The 19,352-nt window shown below is 42.9% G+C and overlaps 1 protein-coding gene across 4 annotated transcripts in view; it reads left to right on the top strand.

The window, feature by feature from the left end:
* LOC144605404 (bcl-2 homologous antagonist/killer-like) overlaps positions 1-19,352 on the top strand; it is a 34,732-nt gene that overhangs the window by 9,536 nt on the left and 5,844 nt on the right. For all 4 annotated transcript variants that reach the window (XM_078420595.1, XM_078420594.1, XM_078420598.1 and 1 more), the window contains exons 3-5: positions 10,756-10,888; positions 12,970-13,113; positions 19,168-19,348. In XM_078420595.1, the coding sequence (XP_078276721.1) occupies positions 10,756-10,888; positions 12,970-13,113; positions 19,168-19,348 (458 nt within the window). The remainder of the gene's footprint in view (positions 1-10,755; positions 10,889-12,969; positions 13,114-19,167; positions 19,349-19,352) is intronic.

Raw genomic sequence — 19,352 nt, 5'->3', positions numbered from 1 at the left:
GGAAGAAAGCTTCTTCTCATAAACTTACGGTATATGTTGATTAGAAAATGAGTCATTTAAATGTTGATGCCTAAATATTTGCTGTCTATTTATTGCTATGGCAGGTGTTAATGATGTAGTTCATAAATCTTTAGTCCTGACATTTTCCATTCACTTCACTTCATCTCTTATGGCTGGCTACTTTACCGTATAGGTTTCTTTTATTTATTGCTCATGAGTAAACGACAGCAGTGAGTTAGGTCAGATATTCACCTGCAATGCTCACAATGGATGAGTTTCTCAAAAAGGAAACAAAACAATGTATTCATTTAGTTATCCACTGTGAGTAAAATTTCCGAGCACACACTCAAATAGAAATTAGTAAATAGTTAGAAAGGATGGGTTAATCAGAAACACTTGGTAGATTTGTAAAATGTATATTTGACAACGTCAATTCCTTTCACACGGTAGAGATGGGAAAATGTGATAGGTGCTCCCTGGATTTTCAAAAGGGATAGGATAATGGAATATTAGGTTTGGAAGGGAGCAGAGGAAATTAATGTTATGATATTGTGTGTATGAGTAGTATGTCTGGTCTGTTGTTATTTGTCTCTATATTTGTATATAAATGGGCAATCTGAGAAAAATTAATACACAAACCTGTATGATTTAATATTATGCGTGGACTTGTAACCTAGCAAAATGTGCAAAATAAAGATTAGATTTCAGTCTGGATGGATCAGAATGACTATTGCCAGCTAATTGGTATAACCACTTCAGCCATTTTTAAATGGGCAATATTTTCTTCAACAACTGCTACAGTGTGGTTCCAGAACATATAACTTTTAATCCAGTGTTCTTCATTCCAACTTTGATTTTTTTTTAAAATTTCATCTTCAGACACGAGTACTGTAATCCTTTTGAATATTGTGAAATCCAAATATCTTGTTGGAAAGTTAAATGATTGTGAATGTAGATGCAAATAAGGGCAGAAAAGTTTATCTGCAGAGTTTTTTATCTTTCTTCCCAATTTCAATTCTTGATTCACCTGCTGTTTTTTTCCCTTCGTTTCCCAACCCCCTCACCCTATTTCATATGATACATTACTGACCTACATCCATTACAAGTCCACTAACACATTACTTTTACTCGATGTACCCCATAGTGCTTTCCCTGTGGAATATATTCCACTTGCTGTGTGGTGTGTCCTGCCACTTTCCACAACAGGATTTCTGATATGTTGCCTTACTTTCTTTTAAATGTATGTTTCCCTCAGTTGAAAGGGCTCTTGACTGTTTCAGTTCCATTTTCCTCTCCTCGGCCGTTACCTTTCTCCTTCCCAGAATAAAGTTCCTTTTCTGTTAAATGTTGATATTCCAATGTGATATTAACATCAGACTAATTATTTCCATCGTGACTAACCGCTTATTCATCACCAATACCCACCCATGCATGTGGCACCTTGCCATGAATCAGATGCCATACCTAGCCTTGATGACTCCCGTCCACTATCCTAGTAGGCATTTACTTCATTTTCCAATTTCATTGCTCATAATGCTGTCCTTTCAAATTTGGGGAAATTCAATGTCGATCAGCTGCCTGTTGGCAGAAGATCTTTCAACTCTCCTACCTGCATCCGTGCTTGCACCTGTTTGAATCTGTCAACTTGCCTTCAGTCCGATCTCTCTGTGACAATGAATTCAAGGCTTGAGAAGCATCAGCATTTTCTGACTAGATACACTGCAAGTCCTCCACTGCTTACACACGCCCAACTTCTGTACAGTCCCAAATCAGCACTAAAGAGACTAACTGCTGCGGGCATCTTCTGTCATATCATATCATATCATATACATACAGCCGGAAACAGGCCTTTTCGGCCCTCCAAGTCCGTGCCGCCCAGTGATCCCCGTACATTAACACTATCCTACACCCACTAGGGACAATTTTTACATTTACCCAGCCAATTAACCTACACACCTGTACGTCTTTGGAGTGTGGGAGGAAACCGAAGATCTCGGAGTAAACCCACGCAGGTCACGGGGAGAACGTACAAACTCCTTACAGTGCAGCACCCGTAGTCAGGATCGAACCTGAGTCTCCGGCGCTGCATTCGCTGTAAAGCAGCAACTCTACCGCTGCGCCACCGTGCCGCACTTGCCTGGCCAACTCTTTGCACTTACTTTACCTCCTATGTTTTACCCACCAATGAAAGATCAAGAGCCTGCAACAACATTGCATTTCTTCTCAGGACAGATGCGCCCAGGCATGCAAAGTTTTGTTTCTAATTTCACGAATAGTTTTTGACTAGTTTCTACCTTAGATATTTTTATAGCTTTCATTGACAAATATTAGTTCTGTTGGCTGTTTACAGTATTTTTTCAAATGGAAAAAATAAGACGTTTCTCACGTGTGCCCTGTAGGCCATTTTATACATTGGATAGATCCATTAATATGATTGAATGAATGCTTGTTATTCTTCCCACATGGGTGCTTTTTTGCTTCTGTGTCGCATTTAATATTGAGCAGTGGTTTCTTACACTCCCCTCTCAGAATTTTTATAGATTAAATCCTTGTCGGCAGAAAGTTCCAACATTACCTTCAGACTTTAGAAAATACTAGACTACAAGAGAGGGCTAGATAGAGCTCTTAAGGATAGCGGAGTCAGGGGTATGGGGAGAAGGCAGGAACGGAGAACTGATTGAGAATGATCAGCCATGATCACATTGAATGGCGGTACTGGCTCGAAGGGCTGGATGGCCTACTCCTGCACCTATTGTCTATTGACCCGTGGACCCGATGTTACTGAATGTTCTTTAGTAACTGAGCAGCAGGCGGAGGGGGTGTGCAGGGCCGGTTGCGGCCTCCGCCCACCAGGCTGCCGTGGGCCAGCTTCTGCAGCTCCACTGGCACCAGGGCGCTAGCGCAGTGTTTATCCATGTACCCCTGGAAGCCCTGCACGCCCATGGCCGCCGCCTCAATCCGCTCGCTGCAGGCCGGGGAGCACGGCAATGGGCAGACGCGGGCACGGGGTGGTGGGGAGAGGAAGCCACTCGCCCCGGATGGCCATCGTGGCGGCCAGCAGCAGGAGAGCAGCAGCAAGGCGCTGCCGGCGGCCATCTTCTTTCACCTTCTCCCTGCCACCGCACTGCACCACAGGAGGAAGGTCAGGCGCGGGGCCGGTCCTTCCTGCGTTGCTGCGCAGGCGCGCCACCGCAGGGTCCCGCGCTGCACCACGGGAGGAATTTCCCCTTCGTAAATCCATGCTGACTCGGAACGATCCTGTTACCGCTATACAAATGTTCCGCAATTTCTTCTTTTATAATTGACTCTAGCATCTTCCCCACCACTGATGTTAGGCTAACTGGTCTATAATTTCCCGTTTTTTCTCTCTCCCTCCTTTCTTAAAAAGTGGGATAACATTAGCTACCCTCCAATCTACAGGAACTGATCCTGAATCTATAGAACATTGGAAAATGATCACCAATGCGTCCACGATTTCTAGAGCTACTTCCTTAAGTACCCTGGGATGCAGACCATCAGGCCTTGGGGATTTGTCAGCCTTCAGTCCCATCACATCTTATTGAATCATATTTATTTCAATGCAAGAAGTCTGATGGGTAGGGCAGATGAACTCTGGGCATGGATAGATACGTATGACTGGGACGTTGTTGCTGTTACGGAAACCTAGCTAAGAGAGGGACAGGCCTGGCAGCCTAATGTTCCAGGGCATAGCAGCTACAGGGGAGATAGAAGTGGGGGTAAAAGATGAGGGGTCGTTGCTTTATTGATTAGGGAGAATATCACAACAGTAGTCCAAGATGACATTACTGATGGTTTGTCTAGCGAAGCTATATGAGTGGAGCTGAGAAATAAAAAGGGGATGATCACCTTATTGGGAGTGTACCATAGGCCCTCAAATAGTCAACGGGATATGAAGAGCAAATATGCCAGGAGATTGCGGGCAGCTGCAAAACTAATAAGGTTGTCGTAGTAAGGGATTTCAATTTTCCCAATACAGACCAAAAATGTCATAGTGCCATTGGGCTTAGATGGGGTGTAATTTGTCAAATATCTTCAGCAAAGTTTCCTTGGGCAATATGTAGAGTCAATAGTCAAGTCAATAGTCGTTTATTTGTTACATACACATAAATGTGCAGTAAAATGAAACATTACCCGCAGTTGAACAATAAGACCAATAAGATTAATCAATAAAAATGCAATAACACATACAATCACAACCAACACCAAACAAAAAGAAACATCCATCACAGTGAGTCTCCTCCAGTCCCTCCTCACTGTGATGGAAGGCCAGAATGTCTTTTTCTCTTCCCTGCCGTCTTGTCCCGCGGTCAGGCTGTTGGAGTTGACACGTCGGGGCGGTCGGGGCTCCCGATATTGAAGCCCCCGCTGGGCGGTGAAAAAAAATCCTGCGGCCTATTTCAGGCCGCGCCGGATGGTGAAAGGTCCGTGGCGGGCCGACCCAAGCCCCGCGATTCGGGGCGGGCGGACACGTTGCCTCTGCCGCTGCCGGAGCTCCCGATGTCGGCCCCCATCCAGGGGCCTGCGGGCTTCCGACGTCCACGCGGCCCGCGCCGGAGCCTCCGGAGACGAGTCGCAGCCGTTCCCGCAGCATTCGCAGGCAGCCAGCGCCGCAGGTGGTGAGTCCGGACCGCGGGCTCTGCGAACCAGAGACCCAGGTGGTCCCAGGTGCATGGCCGGTGGTAGGCCGCAACGGGAACGGAGACACGATACAGAACAAAGGTCGCGTCTCCGTTCTGGAGAGAGAATGTTACAGTTACAGTTCCCGTTCCCTCCCACCTCCCCCCCCCCCCCCCCCAAAACATAACATACAACACTACATCATATTAACACTACAATTGAGACAAAAACAACAAAAAACACAAAAGACAGACGGACTGCAGGCAAGCCGCAGCTGCGACGGCAGCGCTGGGAAGGCCCCTACACAGGAGAAGGCAAAGCTTGATCTATTAAGAAAATGGGAAAGGCAAGTGACTGAAGTGTCTGTGGGCAAGCTTTTTAGGATTAAAAACTGGGCAGACCCAATGGTTAAAATTCTGAATTGGGGTAAGGCCAACTTTGGTATTAGACAGGAATTTGCGAAGGTTGATTGGAGGACGTTGTGGGTAAAGGAACATGTGGAAAGTGGGATGCTTTTAAAAGTGTGATGATGAGTTCCGGACACGATGTTCCTGTTCGAGTGAAGGGGAAGGCAGGTGGGAGTAAAGAAACAGCGGTTCTGGTCAGGAAGAAGGAGGTATGGGTATCAAATGTATCCCTGGAGGAGATTTGGGAACTAGGAAGCATACTTAAGGAAATCAGGAGGGCAAAAAGGGGGGGGGGGCAGATATCCCTGGAAGATAATATTAAAGAAAATCCAAAATGTTTTTATAAGTACATTAAGGGAAAAAGGGTATAAGTACATTAAGGGGAAAAGAGTAACTCAACTGTCAAAGCAGTCATCTCAGTGTGGAGTTGCAGAAAATGGGCAATGTCTTCAACGAGTATTTCTCTTCTGTTTTTATTATGGTGAAAGACATGAATACTGGGAACTTGGGGCAGTTAATGGGGATGTCTTGAGGACAGCCCATATTACGATTGAGGAGACGCTGAATGTGTTAAGGCGCATGAAGGTAGATAAATCCTTTAGGCTGAGATATATGATTCATTATTGGACACGGGTGAAGTGATGGAAGATTGCAGAGTGGCTAATATTGCTCCTCTATTTAAGAAGAGCTGCATGAAAAGCTTGGGAATTATAGACCTATGAGCCTAATGTCTGTGGTAGGCAAGTTACTGGAGAGGGTTCTGTGGGATAAGATGTATGTGCATTTGGGTAGTTGGATTGATTAGGGATTGTCAGCATGGTTTTGTATGTGGTAGATTGTGTCTTATGAATCTAAACTTTTTGAAGTAACCAAAAAGATTGATGAGGGCAAAGCTGTAGACATTGTCTATTATGGACCAGCAAAGCCTTTGATAAGATTCTGCATGGCAGGCTACACTGGGAGGTTGGATTGTATGTGATCCAGGGAGAGTTAGCTGACTGGATAGAGAATTGGTTTAATTGAAGGAAGCAGAGGTTGATGGTGGAAGGTTATTTCTGGGACTGGAGGTTGAGACAGGCTGAGGATGAGGTGAGGCCGAGGTGGATGGGCCTCATCGCTGAGAACAAAGAGGGACCTGGCATGGGGGGCCACCAAGAACAAAGGGGGACCTGGGAGGGGTGGGGGAGTGCCGAAGACTCAGGGGAATCCGGCGTAGGGGACAAGGAAGGGATGAGTACTTTTTGTAACATTGTTGGTGACTTTTTGGCGATTCTTTTGTGTACTTTGTGTACATAAACAAAGAATTTCACTGCACCTCGCTAAGTACAAATGACAAAGTATCATCACATGATCTTATACACTTCCATAAGATCTCCCCGCATCCCCCTACACTCGAGGACCATAGTCCCAGCCTGCCGACCATCTCCCTACGGCTCAGCCCTGAAAGTTCTGCCAGCTACGGGCAAGGGAGGAGAGTTTTAAATAGTTGCTGGTTGTATATAATGTGCCAGATGAACGCAGCTAATGTACCTTTATTCACGGGCAATAGGATTAAGGTTGGCCTTTGAGCCCAAATCCCTACCATGTGGTAGGGAAGTTATTGGGGGAAAATAAAGTCCTGAGGGACAAAATTAACCTGCACTTGGAAAGGCAGTGATTAATCAGAGATGGTCAGCTTGCCTTTAAGGGAAGATCCTATTTGACCAATATAATTTAACTTTGAAAAAGAATAACAAAATCTGTTGAAGCCAATGCAGTTGTTCTGGTCTGCGTGGACTTCAGTAAGGCCTTTAACAAGGTCCCTGTTGGCCATTTATTCAAAAGGCTACAGCCGATGTGATTGATGTAAGGCAGGTTGACATATTGAATCTTAAGTTGGCTTACGATTGGCAACATAGAGTGGTGGTGGAGAGTTACTTTTGTGATTGGAAGCCCGTCGTGTACTGCAGGGGTAGGCACTGAGATCCTTACTGCTTGTCATGTACATTAATGATTTGAATATAAATGTAGAAGGGATGCTTTGTAAGTTTAAAGATGGCATGAACATTGGTGTTAATAGGAGTTTAATTGTATTGCTCAGTGGCAGAATGGCAGGTGACATTTAATCCAGATAAATATAGATCATGCACCTTGAGAGGACCAAAGGGTTGGACATCCACAATGAGTGATCGTGTCAGTGGAATATTGAGGAACAGAGGGATCTTGGTGTATAAGTCCAAGGTCTGCTGAAGCTGATGGGAAGCATGATAAGGTGGTGAAGATGTAGGAATAACCGGACTTCATTAATGGAGGCCTCAAAGTATAAGAAGAGGGTGGTTGCCGTATAAAACACTGTTTAGACTCTATAATGGGTGAACTGTGCGCAATTCTGGTCGTTACAATGTGGGATGAATGTGATGCACTGTAGAAAGCACAGACGATTCACCAGGACGTTGCCTGAGATGGAGTTTTTGCATTATGAGGAGAGACTGGCAAGGCTTGCTTTGTCTTCCTTTGAGCAGAGGAAGCTGAGGGAATCTGAAGTGTACAAAATTATTCTCTGCCTAGAGAGGATAAATAAAAGAAACAAAACCAAAAAAAGGTCTAAATTTTGCAGTTCTGAGAAGAAGTTGCTGACCTGAAAATTGGAGAATTCAATGTTCGTACCATTGGGTGGCAAACTACACAAGTGGAATATGAGGTATTGTTCCTCCAGTTTGCATGTGGCCTCATTGACAATAGAGGCGGCCCAGGACAGAAAGGTATGGGACTGAAGGGGACTTAAAATGGTTAGCAACCAGGAGATCCAGCAGGCCTTGGCAGACCAAGCGCAAGTATTTGGTGAAATGGTCACTGAGTCAATGCTTGATATCTCCGATGTACAGGAGACCACATCAGCAACACCGGATGCAGAAGATAAGGTCAAAGGAGATGGACTTGAACCTCCATCTCACCTGCTGGTGTTCCTGGATGGAGGCAAGGGAGGAGGTTTAGTTTAGAGATACAGTTTAGAGAGGTGCAGGAAGAGGTGTTACATCTCCTGCGGTTGCAGGTGAAAGTATCTGGGGAGAGAATGGTTTGCGTGGAAAGGGATGAATGAATCAAGGAGTTGTGGAGGGAGCGGCCTTTGCAGAAGATGGGAAGACTTGGAGTTGGAAAGATGTGACTGGTGGTGGGATCACGCTGGAAGTGACGGAAATGCCAGAGGAAGATGTGTTGTATGTGGAGGCTGGTGGGGTGAAAGACAAGGACCAGGGAAACTCCATCCTTGTTCCACCTGGGGTGGAGGGGAGCGATGGAAAGTGAGTGCCGAACTATGGGACACAGAGGAGGCATGGGACATAGAGGAGGCATCTATCTATGACAGCAGGGGGCAGGGGGGAGGGGGGGAAGAACCACATTTACTAAAGAAAGAGGACATACCAGATGTTCAAGAATGGAAAGCCTCATCTTGGGAGTAGAGTAGGAATAGAGAGCAGGGTATATTGCCCTTGCAATAGGCAGTTTGGAAGGAAGCGTAGTCCAGGTAACTGTGGAAGTCAGTAGATTTGTGGTAGATGTCAGTCGATAGCCTGTCCCTTGTGATGGAGACAGAGATCAAGAAAGGGGAGAGAGCTGTCAGAGAATTTGAGGGCAGGGTGGAGGTTAGTGGTGAAGTTAATGGAATCAACACCGAGTTACCTGCACCCGTGCAGAACCCATCGATTTCATTCCTGCACCGACCGGTTGATTTCATTCCTGCACTTTGTATTCTAACCTTATCTACTTCATCCGGTGTTCTCGACATGGCCTCCTGTACCTCAGCGACACCAGATGTAGACTTGGAGATCATTTTGCTGAACATGCATTTGATCCACTAAGGACTACTGGATCTCTCCTTCCCATACCGACCTTTATGTCGTAAGCCTCCTCCATTGCAAGAACAAGGCCATACGCAAACTGGAGAACCAGCACAAACTGGAGAACCAGTACTTATTTGAGTAGTTTACAACCCAATGGTAGAAAACATTGCAAATTTCCGATTTTAGGTCACCTCTAACAACCCTCCCCATCTTCCTCTCCCATTTCTTCCCTTGCCCTACTTTCATTCCTCTTTTAAAAATTTTTTTTTTTTAAATTTTATTTAAGTTTTAACAGAACTCATACATTTTACATTTCATAGTAAGCAATAAGTGTTCAATCATTTTGTCTCACACCATCGGTTTTAATCTCTGGCCTATGTTCCAACAACCCCGCCCCCACCACTCACCTGTATTCATCTATTACCTGACCTGCTTTGTCCTGCCACTTCTTCCCCCCCCCCCCCCCCTCAAATAATCAGTCTGAAGGGCCCCAACATGAAATGTCACCTGTCCATGTTCTCCAGGGATGTAGTGGTATTATTTTAATTGTTTATTTAATAAAATCACATCTACTTGCTTATTGTTTGTTGCATTACAGAAATTCTAGTATACATGTTTTCTGATAGTCATGGTAGGTCAGGACATGTCCAATACTTCAGCTAAATAGAATATATTGTGCCTATTTCAACTTTTTCTTTTCATTCTGAACTAAATGCTTGCCAGTTGCTCACTTGCTTTAAAATACAGTTTCAAATTTTAACAAAACTTGCCTTCAAAATATATAATTTAAGAAAAATTCTAAGCCTTGAATAGACAACTTTCACAGGCATACCTGTCTTCCCTGCCTCGTCTGTTTCTGAAGGAATGAAAATGAGTTTTTTCTGTGGTGAAGTTAAGCCAAATGCCTACAATTTGTAATAGGGAAAAATGATCTTTGATTTCCTTGCAGTAGCATTTTCAATACTCTGAAAATATTTTTGGTTGCAATAATGTAAATAATTGCATCATACCGATCCATATTGGTTAAATACACCATTTGATTTGTGGTCTGCTGGGTTAGCTGAACAAATAATTTAAAAAAGACAATGAGTCTGAAGGGTCCCGACCTGAAACGTCACGTATCCATTTTTCCCAAAGATACTGCCTGACCCGCTGAGTTACTCCAACACTTTGTGTCTGTCGTTGGTATAAACCAGCATTTGCAGTTCCTATAATTATTAAAACAATTATTGTTCTCTCCTTACATTGGCTAAAGAACATTGCCTACTTGATTACTACCAAATATGGGTGTACTAACAGCAGGATCAACGCATTGAAATGGAAGGCTTGTATTTCTGTTCTTCTGTGACTTCCATGCATCTGTTATGCTATTCCAATATACTTTACAGTCAAAATATTTTTGAAATGTGGTTACAGATTATTATTTTTTAAATATAACATCAATTCTGAGCAAGAAGATCTTGCAAAGAATAATGTGATAAATGCCAAACAATCTCTTTACGGGATATTTATTAATGAATAAATAATGACTAAAATATCTGAAATATTCCCTAGTTCTTTGAAACAGATCTTTGGAATTATTTATATTCAAATGAGGCAGAAACGTAGGCTAAATTTGGGGTGTTACCTGAAAGTTAATATTGTTTGAATAGCGTGCCAGCAGTCTGTCTTAATCCTTACAGGAGTTCTGAAGTAATGCCATTGCCCAGAGATGATCACCTTCGGGGAAAAGATTATTTGGAGGAATCTGTAATCGTCACTGTGCAATTTTGCTTTAAATGCTCTGAAGCAATATAATGTTTGTCAAAGATATATATTGAGACGTTCTGCTCATAATTGAAAAAGGTATATCTGTTACAATTCAACATTGTGCCATTTGTGCTTTACAGCAATGGACGTTGTGCAGGAGACCGAGGATGTCTTCAAGAGTTACGTGTTCTTCCGGTACCAGTCGGAGAGAAACGAGGGAGAGCAGCTTCCAGGTGATCCAGAAATAACTCAGATGCATCAGCCACCTAGCGGGTAAACATTGTTATAGTGTAACTTACCTTATACCATAGAATTTAAGAGATTTACTTGGGTAAAGATTGGGGGGCAGGGGGATCTTTTAAGTGGAAACGAGGAACTGCAGATTCTGTTTTACAAAAAAGTACACAAAGTGCAGAGTATCTCAGCTTTCTTTCGTCTGGCTTCTGAGGATTCTGAGGATCCTTTTGCATCGCATCTTCTGTTTGAATCTCTGGCCTTTGTTCTGACCATCTGCCTATCAAACCCCCTCCCCACACCTGTGTTCACCTATTACCTGCCAAGCTTTGTCCTGCCTCTCCCCTCTCCTTGCTTTCTTTCCCCACCTTCGTTACTCCTCCCCCCCCACATAATCAGTCTGAAGGAGGGACCCAACCCATAACGTCACGTATCTATGTTCTCTAAAGATGCTGCCGGACCCCCTGAGTTACTCCAGTATTTTGTGTCTTTTTTTAGCGGATCATTTATGATATCTTCAATTTTCTCTATTATCAAATCATTATAGCACAGAAAGAGTGATCGTGTCTGAGCCAACTCTACCAGATTAGCTCTCTAGATTCTATCCCACTACAGCCTTCTCTCTGCAGATTTTTTTTCCCCTATACATTTATCCAATTCCCTCCTAAAGGCTACAGTGGAACCTGCTTCCATCACATATGCATGTCGTGTATTCTAGATTACCACATGCCTTGGGAAATTCTTATTTCTCTTCCCCTTTCGTTTATACACGCAATCTCCTGTCCTTAACCTCTCCTTCTAGAAAACAGCTGGCCACTATACCCCATATCAAATCTCCCTCTGCTGTTCTCCAAGCAGACAAACCAGCCCTTGTTATCTAACCTAATAACAGGTCCCATAAGCCATTCTCGCATATCTTTTCCAGGCCCCCTCTAATTCCATCACACCCTTCCCACAAGTTGGTGATCAGGAATGAACCCTGTTCTCCAGTTGCAGGTGAACCAATATTCTAGAAAGTTTAAGCATTGCAGACTGACCATTTGTCAGAACTGGCTAGTATTGATCCAACGGAAAAATGCTGGCCAACTGAAATTGCTGATTGGATGTAGAGTCCTTAGAGCCGTAACGTTCCAAGATATTGTGCATCAGTCTTGTACTTTCCAAGCAAAGACCTTTGTAAGAAGCCAAAGGTTACAGTGGATTGGTGAAGGACTGCTTGAAGTTCAGGCTTGACTGAATGGAGCAGTTCTACAAAATGGGCACCTCATCTTTGATTTCACCTTTGATATAGAGCAGGATATAGGGCTCCCTGCTCTATATTTCGCACCAAATGCAATACATCAAATTGGAGGAAGTACAAATGAACCATTGCTTCACCTTGTTGGGGCAGATTAGGCTTTTGTTTAACAGGAAAGCTTACGAGAGGGCAGGTGTTGTGACAAAGCCAATGGGTGTTATTGGAGTTGGTAAAGTGACCAATGAAGTCATAGAGGGAAAGATCTTTTGGAATGGTAAGGGGAGAAGATGCACCTGGCAGTGAAAATTAGAGCGTGATGCTTTAAATGTGGAAGCCTCTGAGGTGGAAGGTAAGGATGGTTGTGGTGGAACCCATCGTGGCTGTTGAGAGGAGGATTGGTAGGTAGCCAGGTGCAGATGTGTGGGTCACTGAATGGATATAGATAAGAGTCCCCTCAACCACAACTTTGTATAAGAAAATAACTGCAGATGCTGGTACAAATCGATTTATTCACAAAATGCTGGAGTAACTCAGCAGGTCAGGCAGCATCTCGGGAGAGAAGGAATGGGTGACGTTTCGGGTCGAGACCCTTCTTCAGTCTGAAGAAGGGTCTCGACCCGAAACGTCACCCATTCCTTCTCTCCCAAGATGCTGCCTGACCTGCTGGGTTACTGAAGCATTTTGTGAATAAACCACAACTTTGTGTTTGACTTCATATTTTATCTAGTTCTGAAGAAGTTGTCGACCTGAAACATTAACTCTAACTCTATTCCTTTATCACACATGCTATCTGATCTGTGCGTTTTCCAGCAATTTGCTTATTTCAGACTGTCAGCCTCATAATTTGAGTTTCAATCTTCTTGTTTGATCCCTTCTCCACCAGTACTCCAACTCTCGTAGGACGGCAACTTGCTGTTATTGGAGACGACATCAACCGAAGATATGACATGGAATTCAACAATTTGTTGTCAGGGTTGCCAATCAATACAGAAAATGCCTACGATTACTTCTGCAAAATAGCTGATAGGTAAGTCTGAATCAAGGAAACCAATTAATTTTCAGGTAGACAAAGTTTAAGGGCAGCACAAAGTGCAGCGCCTTTGCCAGAGACCCAGGTTTGATCCTGACCTAAGGTGCTGTCTGTGGAGTTTGCACCGTCTCCCTATGGCTGCGTGATTTGCCTCCAAGTGCTCCCGTCTCCTCCCACATCCCAAAGGTTTGTAGGTTAATTGGCTTCTATAAATTGCCCTGATGAGTAGGAAGTGAATGCGAAAGTGGGATAGGCAATAGACAATAGACAATAGGTGCAGGAGGAGGCCATCCGGCCCTTCGAGCCAGCACTGCCATTCAATGTGATCATGGCTGATCATTCTCAATCAGTACCCCGTTCCTGCCTTCTCCCCATACCCCCTGACTCCGCTATCCTTAAGAGCTCTATCTAGCTCTCTCTTGAATGCAGAACGGAGGGATTACGTAGAACTAGTGTGAACGGATGATCGGTGTGAACTCGTGGGCTGAGGGCCTGTTTTAACGCTATATTTTTCAATCAGTAGTTTGTATTTTAATTTTTAAGGAGGTGCTCTGATCCATCCAATCTGCTAAATCTAAAGCTTTTAAATAAATCAACTAATGTTTGGTTCCACTTTAAAGCACCAGGATAACCTTGTGACCAATAACTGTGACCAATAAAACGTCTGCTTGTGTTGCTGAGTTGCTCCTTGCACATTTCTGGAAACACAGGTTTTTTCATAAGTTAATGATGTCACCTTTCAACAAGTTCTGAATTGTTTTATGTATGTTCCTGAAAAGTGTTGGATTATTTTCGAGCCAGTGTACAGTGATGTTAATGTCAGCTTGAACTTGGATATCAATTAGTAAATTCAAACTTTCCACATTCTCTGCTCGGAGGTATGAAACATAGTTTAAAATGCAAGTATTATAAAAATATTAATCTTGAATCAAGATGGTCTAGCAAAGCCACACCTCTCCCCCATCTGCAATCTGTGTCTGACTATTCCATCACACACCCACCTGAATGATCTGTTAATAAATTATTTTAGAGAATCCAATGGGGTTTTTTCCCAAGCATCCCCAAGGAGGATAATTAAAAAAAATTGCAGATTTTTGCCTGGGATGGCAGGACTTTCATATGAAGAAAGACTGGATAGACTCGGCTTGTACTCGCTGGAATTTAGAAGATTGAGGGGGGATCTTATAGAAACTTACAAAATTCTTAAGGGGTTGGACAGGCTAGATGCAGGAAGATTGTTCCCGATGTTGGGGAAGTCCAGAACAAGGGGTCACAGTTTAAGGATAAGGGAGAAGTCTTTTAGGACCGAGATGAGAAAGTTTTTTTTCACACAGAGAGTGGTGAATCTGTGGAATTTTCTGCCACAGAAGGTAGTTGAGGCCAGTTCATTGGCTATATTTAAGAGGGAGTTAGATGTGGCCCTTGTGGCTAAAGGGATCAGGGGGTATGGAGAGAAGGCAGGTACGGGATACTGAGTTGGATGATCAGCCATGATCATATTGAATGGCGGTCAGGCTCGAAGGGCCGAATGGCCTACTCCTGCACCTGTTTTCTATGTTTCTAAATGCTGAAATCCAAAGAAAAAACGAAAAAGCAGGTCAGGCAGTGTCTGTGACATCTTCAACCAGAAACATTAACCCCTTTTTCCATTCCACAGACTGAGGATATGAATGGATATATTCTGCTGAATATTTTGCCAGCTCTTTCTGTTATCCAGGAAAGAGGTTCTAATGATCTGTACATAGTTGTTCGCCCATCTATAAATCATTTAAAGTTCTTGAGTGTATGATTTTTGTTGCATTTGCTCTGAGAGACCTATCACGGAATATCTTATTAAGAAAAAGGATTAATTGCACTTATCTAAATGATTTTCATTGCTGCGCGTGATTATTTTCTATAATGTAGACCTGCAGTTGCTGGCATTTATTTCTCCAACCTCTCATGCGTATCTTTTTGTTCACATTCTGAGATTTTTGTACACACAAAGATTTTACCTATCATTCATATTTAGTTTAGTTTACAGATAAAGTGTGGAAACAGGACCTTCAGCTCACCTAGTCCGCACTGACCAGCAATCACCCATACACTAGTTCTATCATACACACAAGTGACAATTTACAGCAGGCAATTGACCTAAAAACCTGCGCACCACTTGGAATGTGGGAGGAAATTGGAGCACCCAGAGAAAACCCATGTGGTCATAGGGAGAATGTACAAACTGCATACAGACAACACCTGTAGTCAGAATTGAACCCGGGTCTCCGGCACTGTAATGCAGCACTCCGCCACTGTGCCACTTCTGGTTTGAATTAATTGGCTGCACCAACATGATGTCACTCTATGCTAATCACATCTACCTATATATGGTCTATCTCCCTCTGTTCTCTGCCTGTCCACATCTGTCTAGATACCTCTGAAATGTTGCCATCATATCTGCTTCTGCCACCTCTCCTGGTAGTGCGGACAACTCACTGTGTAAACAATCTGCCTCTCAAATTTCCTTGAAGTTCTCTCCCTCTCATGAAGAGTGATGATCTACCCTATTTATATATGTCAATCTACTTATTGAATTGAATTTGCTATGTATTTTAATTGCACACAACTAAATGGTTTGCATTACAGCACTTGTTCATTTTCTATAATGTAGGCTGGCTGCAGCTTGTATTTCTCCATCATCTGCAAAGTCGATTCTATTCTCCTTAACGTTTAATGTATAAAATATGGTTATTACTTGGATCTTTGCAGTGCAACTTAAGTATTTTGCATAAAACATACACATGCCTGCGTCTTCTCGACAATTTGATTGGGGTTCGGGCCAGATATTTAAACACCCAGTTCGTCGAGAGAGCCTCTTCAGGAATTAGTGATATAATGGTCACTGCTGTTATGTATTACAATCTAACTTGTTACAATTTTTTCTGAATTTCTCACTAAGTTTCAACCTTGGGTACACGATTAAATTGTGAAGTGTACATTGTGATGCTGATTGTTCATATCTAATTGTTATTCCTGTCCTTTATTTCTGCTTTCCTTTGGATGATGGACTATAGATTCTTTACTATTACTTGATTATTACTGCTTTACAACAGCAAGGGCAAGTAAATACATTCTCATTTTACTTGTACTCTTACAACGTTTTGTTGTATTATCTTTGTAGCAATCTACTATCAATGTGAAATTTTGAAAACAGTTTATAATACTTATCACTGCATCTTTTAGCATATGTTTGGTATGGTGAGTGAGCCACCAGTGCACACAACAAACCCACTTCTTGACCCTAACTGTAGGTAATTTTTGTTGCCAGTTCATTTGAGAGTTATTGGGGGAAAAAAATTAAAGCAAATGTAGAAAATCTGAAGGGAAAAAAAACACAATGCTGGAAACACCCGTCATAACAGCTTAAGGATAAGGGGGAAGTCTTTTAGGACCGAGATGAGAAAACATTTCTTCACACAGAGAGTGGTGAGTCTGTGGAATTCTCTGCCACAGAAGGTAGTTGAGGCCAGTTCATTGGCTATATTTAAGAGGGAGTTAGATGTGGCCCTTGTGGCTAAAGGGATCAGGGGGTATGGAGAGAAGGCAGGTACAAGTTACTGAGCTGGATGATCAGCCATGATCATATTGAATGGCAGTGCAGGCTCGAAGGGCCAAATGGCCTACTCCTGCACCTATTTTCTATGTTTCTATGTAAAGCGAAACTGAGTTAACTCCTCTGGTTGAAGACCCTTCATCAGGACTGGGAAAGTAAAATTTTCAGGGATAGCTGGATAGCACAAAGGGAATACTCTGTAGTGAGGGTGCAACTGCTGAGGTGAAGACATTGTTTACAACGTCATTTAGATATAGGATTAATGAGGGGGATTTAAAGTTCTCGGGTATATGATTTCTTTGCTCTTGCTCTACGAGACCTGTCACGGAATCTCCCAATGAGAATAACAGTAGCTGAGAATTGGTTGAGAATATTTGGTTACCAAGTTCCACAAGAAAATGCTGTAATAATCCTGAGAAAGTCATTGAGAAACACCAGCTTTATCTTAAAATGTAATATCAGGCGATAACTGATACAGTTGCTGTGGGCATGTGGGAATTCTATTGTCATATTAATTGAATTAAAAGAAACTAGCTCATAAGATCATAAAGTTTAGGAGCGAATTAGGCCATTCGACCCATTGAGTCTACACTGCCATTTGATCATGGTTAATCTATTTTTTCCCTCTCAACCTTTTCTTCTCCCCATACAGGTAGTTCTGTTATAACACAGATTGGATATAACACGATTGACTCGGGGAATACTATTTTGTATTAGGCAGGTCATCGTGCAATTTAGATTGAGCTGGAGAACCGCTTTTTAATTTTACTTTGGAAATTGTAAGAAAGAAAGCTGTCTTGAAAAAAATGTCTGTAAAATACCTTCTTGCAATCAAATGTAATTCCCCCCAATAATTAGACTCTCATTGTCTCTTCGGAGCTTAGTTGCGAGTTTCACCGCAGATCAGTAAAAGCGAAACAATCAATTTTGATACTTGTGCAATGATACTCTATTAAACAATGTAACATACAAACCTATAGTATTATTAGTCTACAGTAACAAAAATAAACTTTTAGCAATTAAAAAACCGTATTTTTGAAAATCCTACAGGAAAAATAACTGTTACAGAAAGTCTGAAACACTCTAGCCTCTACACCTCCCCACCCCCTTTCCCACTGACACAATTGGTTTTACAATGTAATTTTCTACAAAGCAACGTTTCTTGGGAATGCAACTATTGTGGCGGCTCCCAAGGGTCGGGCCATACCACTACCAACCCCTTGGCACGGGAATGGACTGGTCCAGGGGGGCGGCCCTTTGCTACGGTTATAAAGGACGAGGTTTGGGGCGTGATTTTACTCTGGCAGACTTGACCGGTTTAGCACACGTATTAAAATCAAACCTCCTGAAATACCTAGCTCCTCGCCTTTATTTCGGGCCTTTTTCGACGCGCCACACTATCACATTATAGCAGAAATACTTGTACTTGGTTTGGGAAAGAATTCTGAAATTTTTAATTTTAGATCTTAAATTTTTGAGAAGTAGTGAAAAGAGTCACGATAACTGTGTGAGTTGGTAGGTTTGTAGTAGACGTCAGCAAATAACCTGCCTCCTGTGATGGAAACAGAGATCCAGAAAGGGGGGAGATGTGTCAGAGATATTCCAGGTGAACTTGAGAGTGGGTTGGAAGATAGTGGTGAAGTTAATAAAGTCCATGAGTTCTGCATGGGTGGAGGAGGTAGCCCCGATGTAATCCCCTACTCTCCATTCCACTAAATGTTGATTAAACAGTTCGCAACGAAGTATCCTAGTTGGGCTTACACCGTCTCTAACCAACAATCAGCCTAGCAGGGAGCCTCTCCACGCGTGCACACACACACAGTCGAGTGGCGCCAGCAAGTGGCTGCCTCGCCAACAGTCTTCTGTTTTTGTTATTTTAAGTACGTGTTAAAGAGTATGTTTTAGTGTTCCTTGGTTTGTTTTATGTGGGGGGGGGGGGGGGGTGCTGGGGGAAACTTTGTTCAATCTCTTACCTCGACGGAGATGCAAAAAAAATAATTTCCGTATCGTATCTCTGTTCCCCTGCGGCCTAACATCGTGAAGTGGTACGGCCTTTCCTGGAGACCGACCCGGCACTCCAGGATGTTTATGTTAACTTTTATTTTATGTGGCTGTGTGTCTTGTTGCTTTTCACTTAATATGGCTGTATGGTAATTCAAATTTCACTGTACCTTAATTGGTACATGCGACAATAAACTGACCTTGAGACAATCACCCCTATCCATTCTCCCCAGCGGTGCTGTCTGACCTGCTGCTGAGTTACTCCAGCATTTTATGTCTATCACAGTATCATGTGACATTGTTCACTAATTTAGAAATGTCAGCATTGGTTATATAAACAGTATGTAGCACTCATTGTTCAACATAGGCAGTGTGAATTTGCTTACTGTATTAGAAGCTCTGTATATAATATTGTGTAACTCAGAATTTGAAGATAATGCTGTTATATGTTTTCCTTGCAGGCTTTTTGAGAGTGGTATAAATTGGGGCCGTGTGATAGCGTTGTTGGGCTTCGGCTATCGAATGGCCATTTATGTCTTCCAGAATGGTGTGAAGGGATTTCTCAGTCAAATTGCAAAATTCATTGCAGAGTTTCTTCTGAAAAATCGCATTGCACAATGGATTGCAATGCAAGGAGGCTGGGTAA

The sequence above is a fragment of the Rhinoraja longicauda genome, chromosome 24 (genome assembly GCF_053455715.1).
Source record: "Rhinoraja longicauda isolate Sanriku21f chromosome 24, sRhiLon1.1, whole genome shotgun sequence".
Classification (NCBI taxonomy): Eukaryota; Metazoa; Chordata; class Chondrichthyes; order Rajiformes; family Arhynchobatidae; genus Rhinoraja; species Rhinoraja longicauda.
Note: the sequence above shows the minus strand (reverse complement) of the source record. Positions and strands in the feature narration are given on the sequence as shown.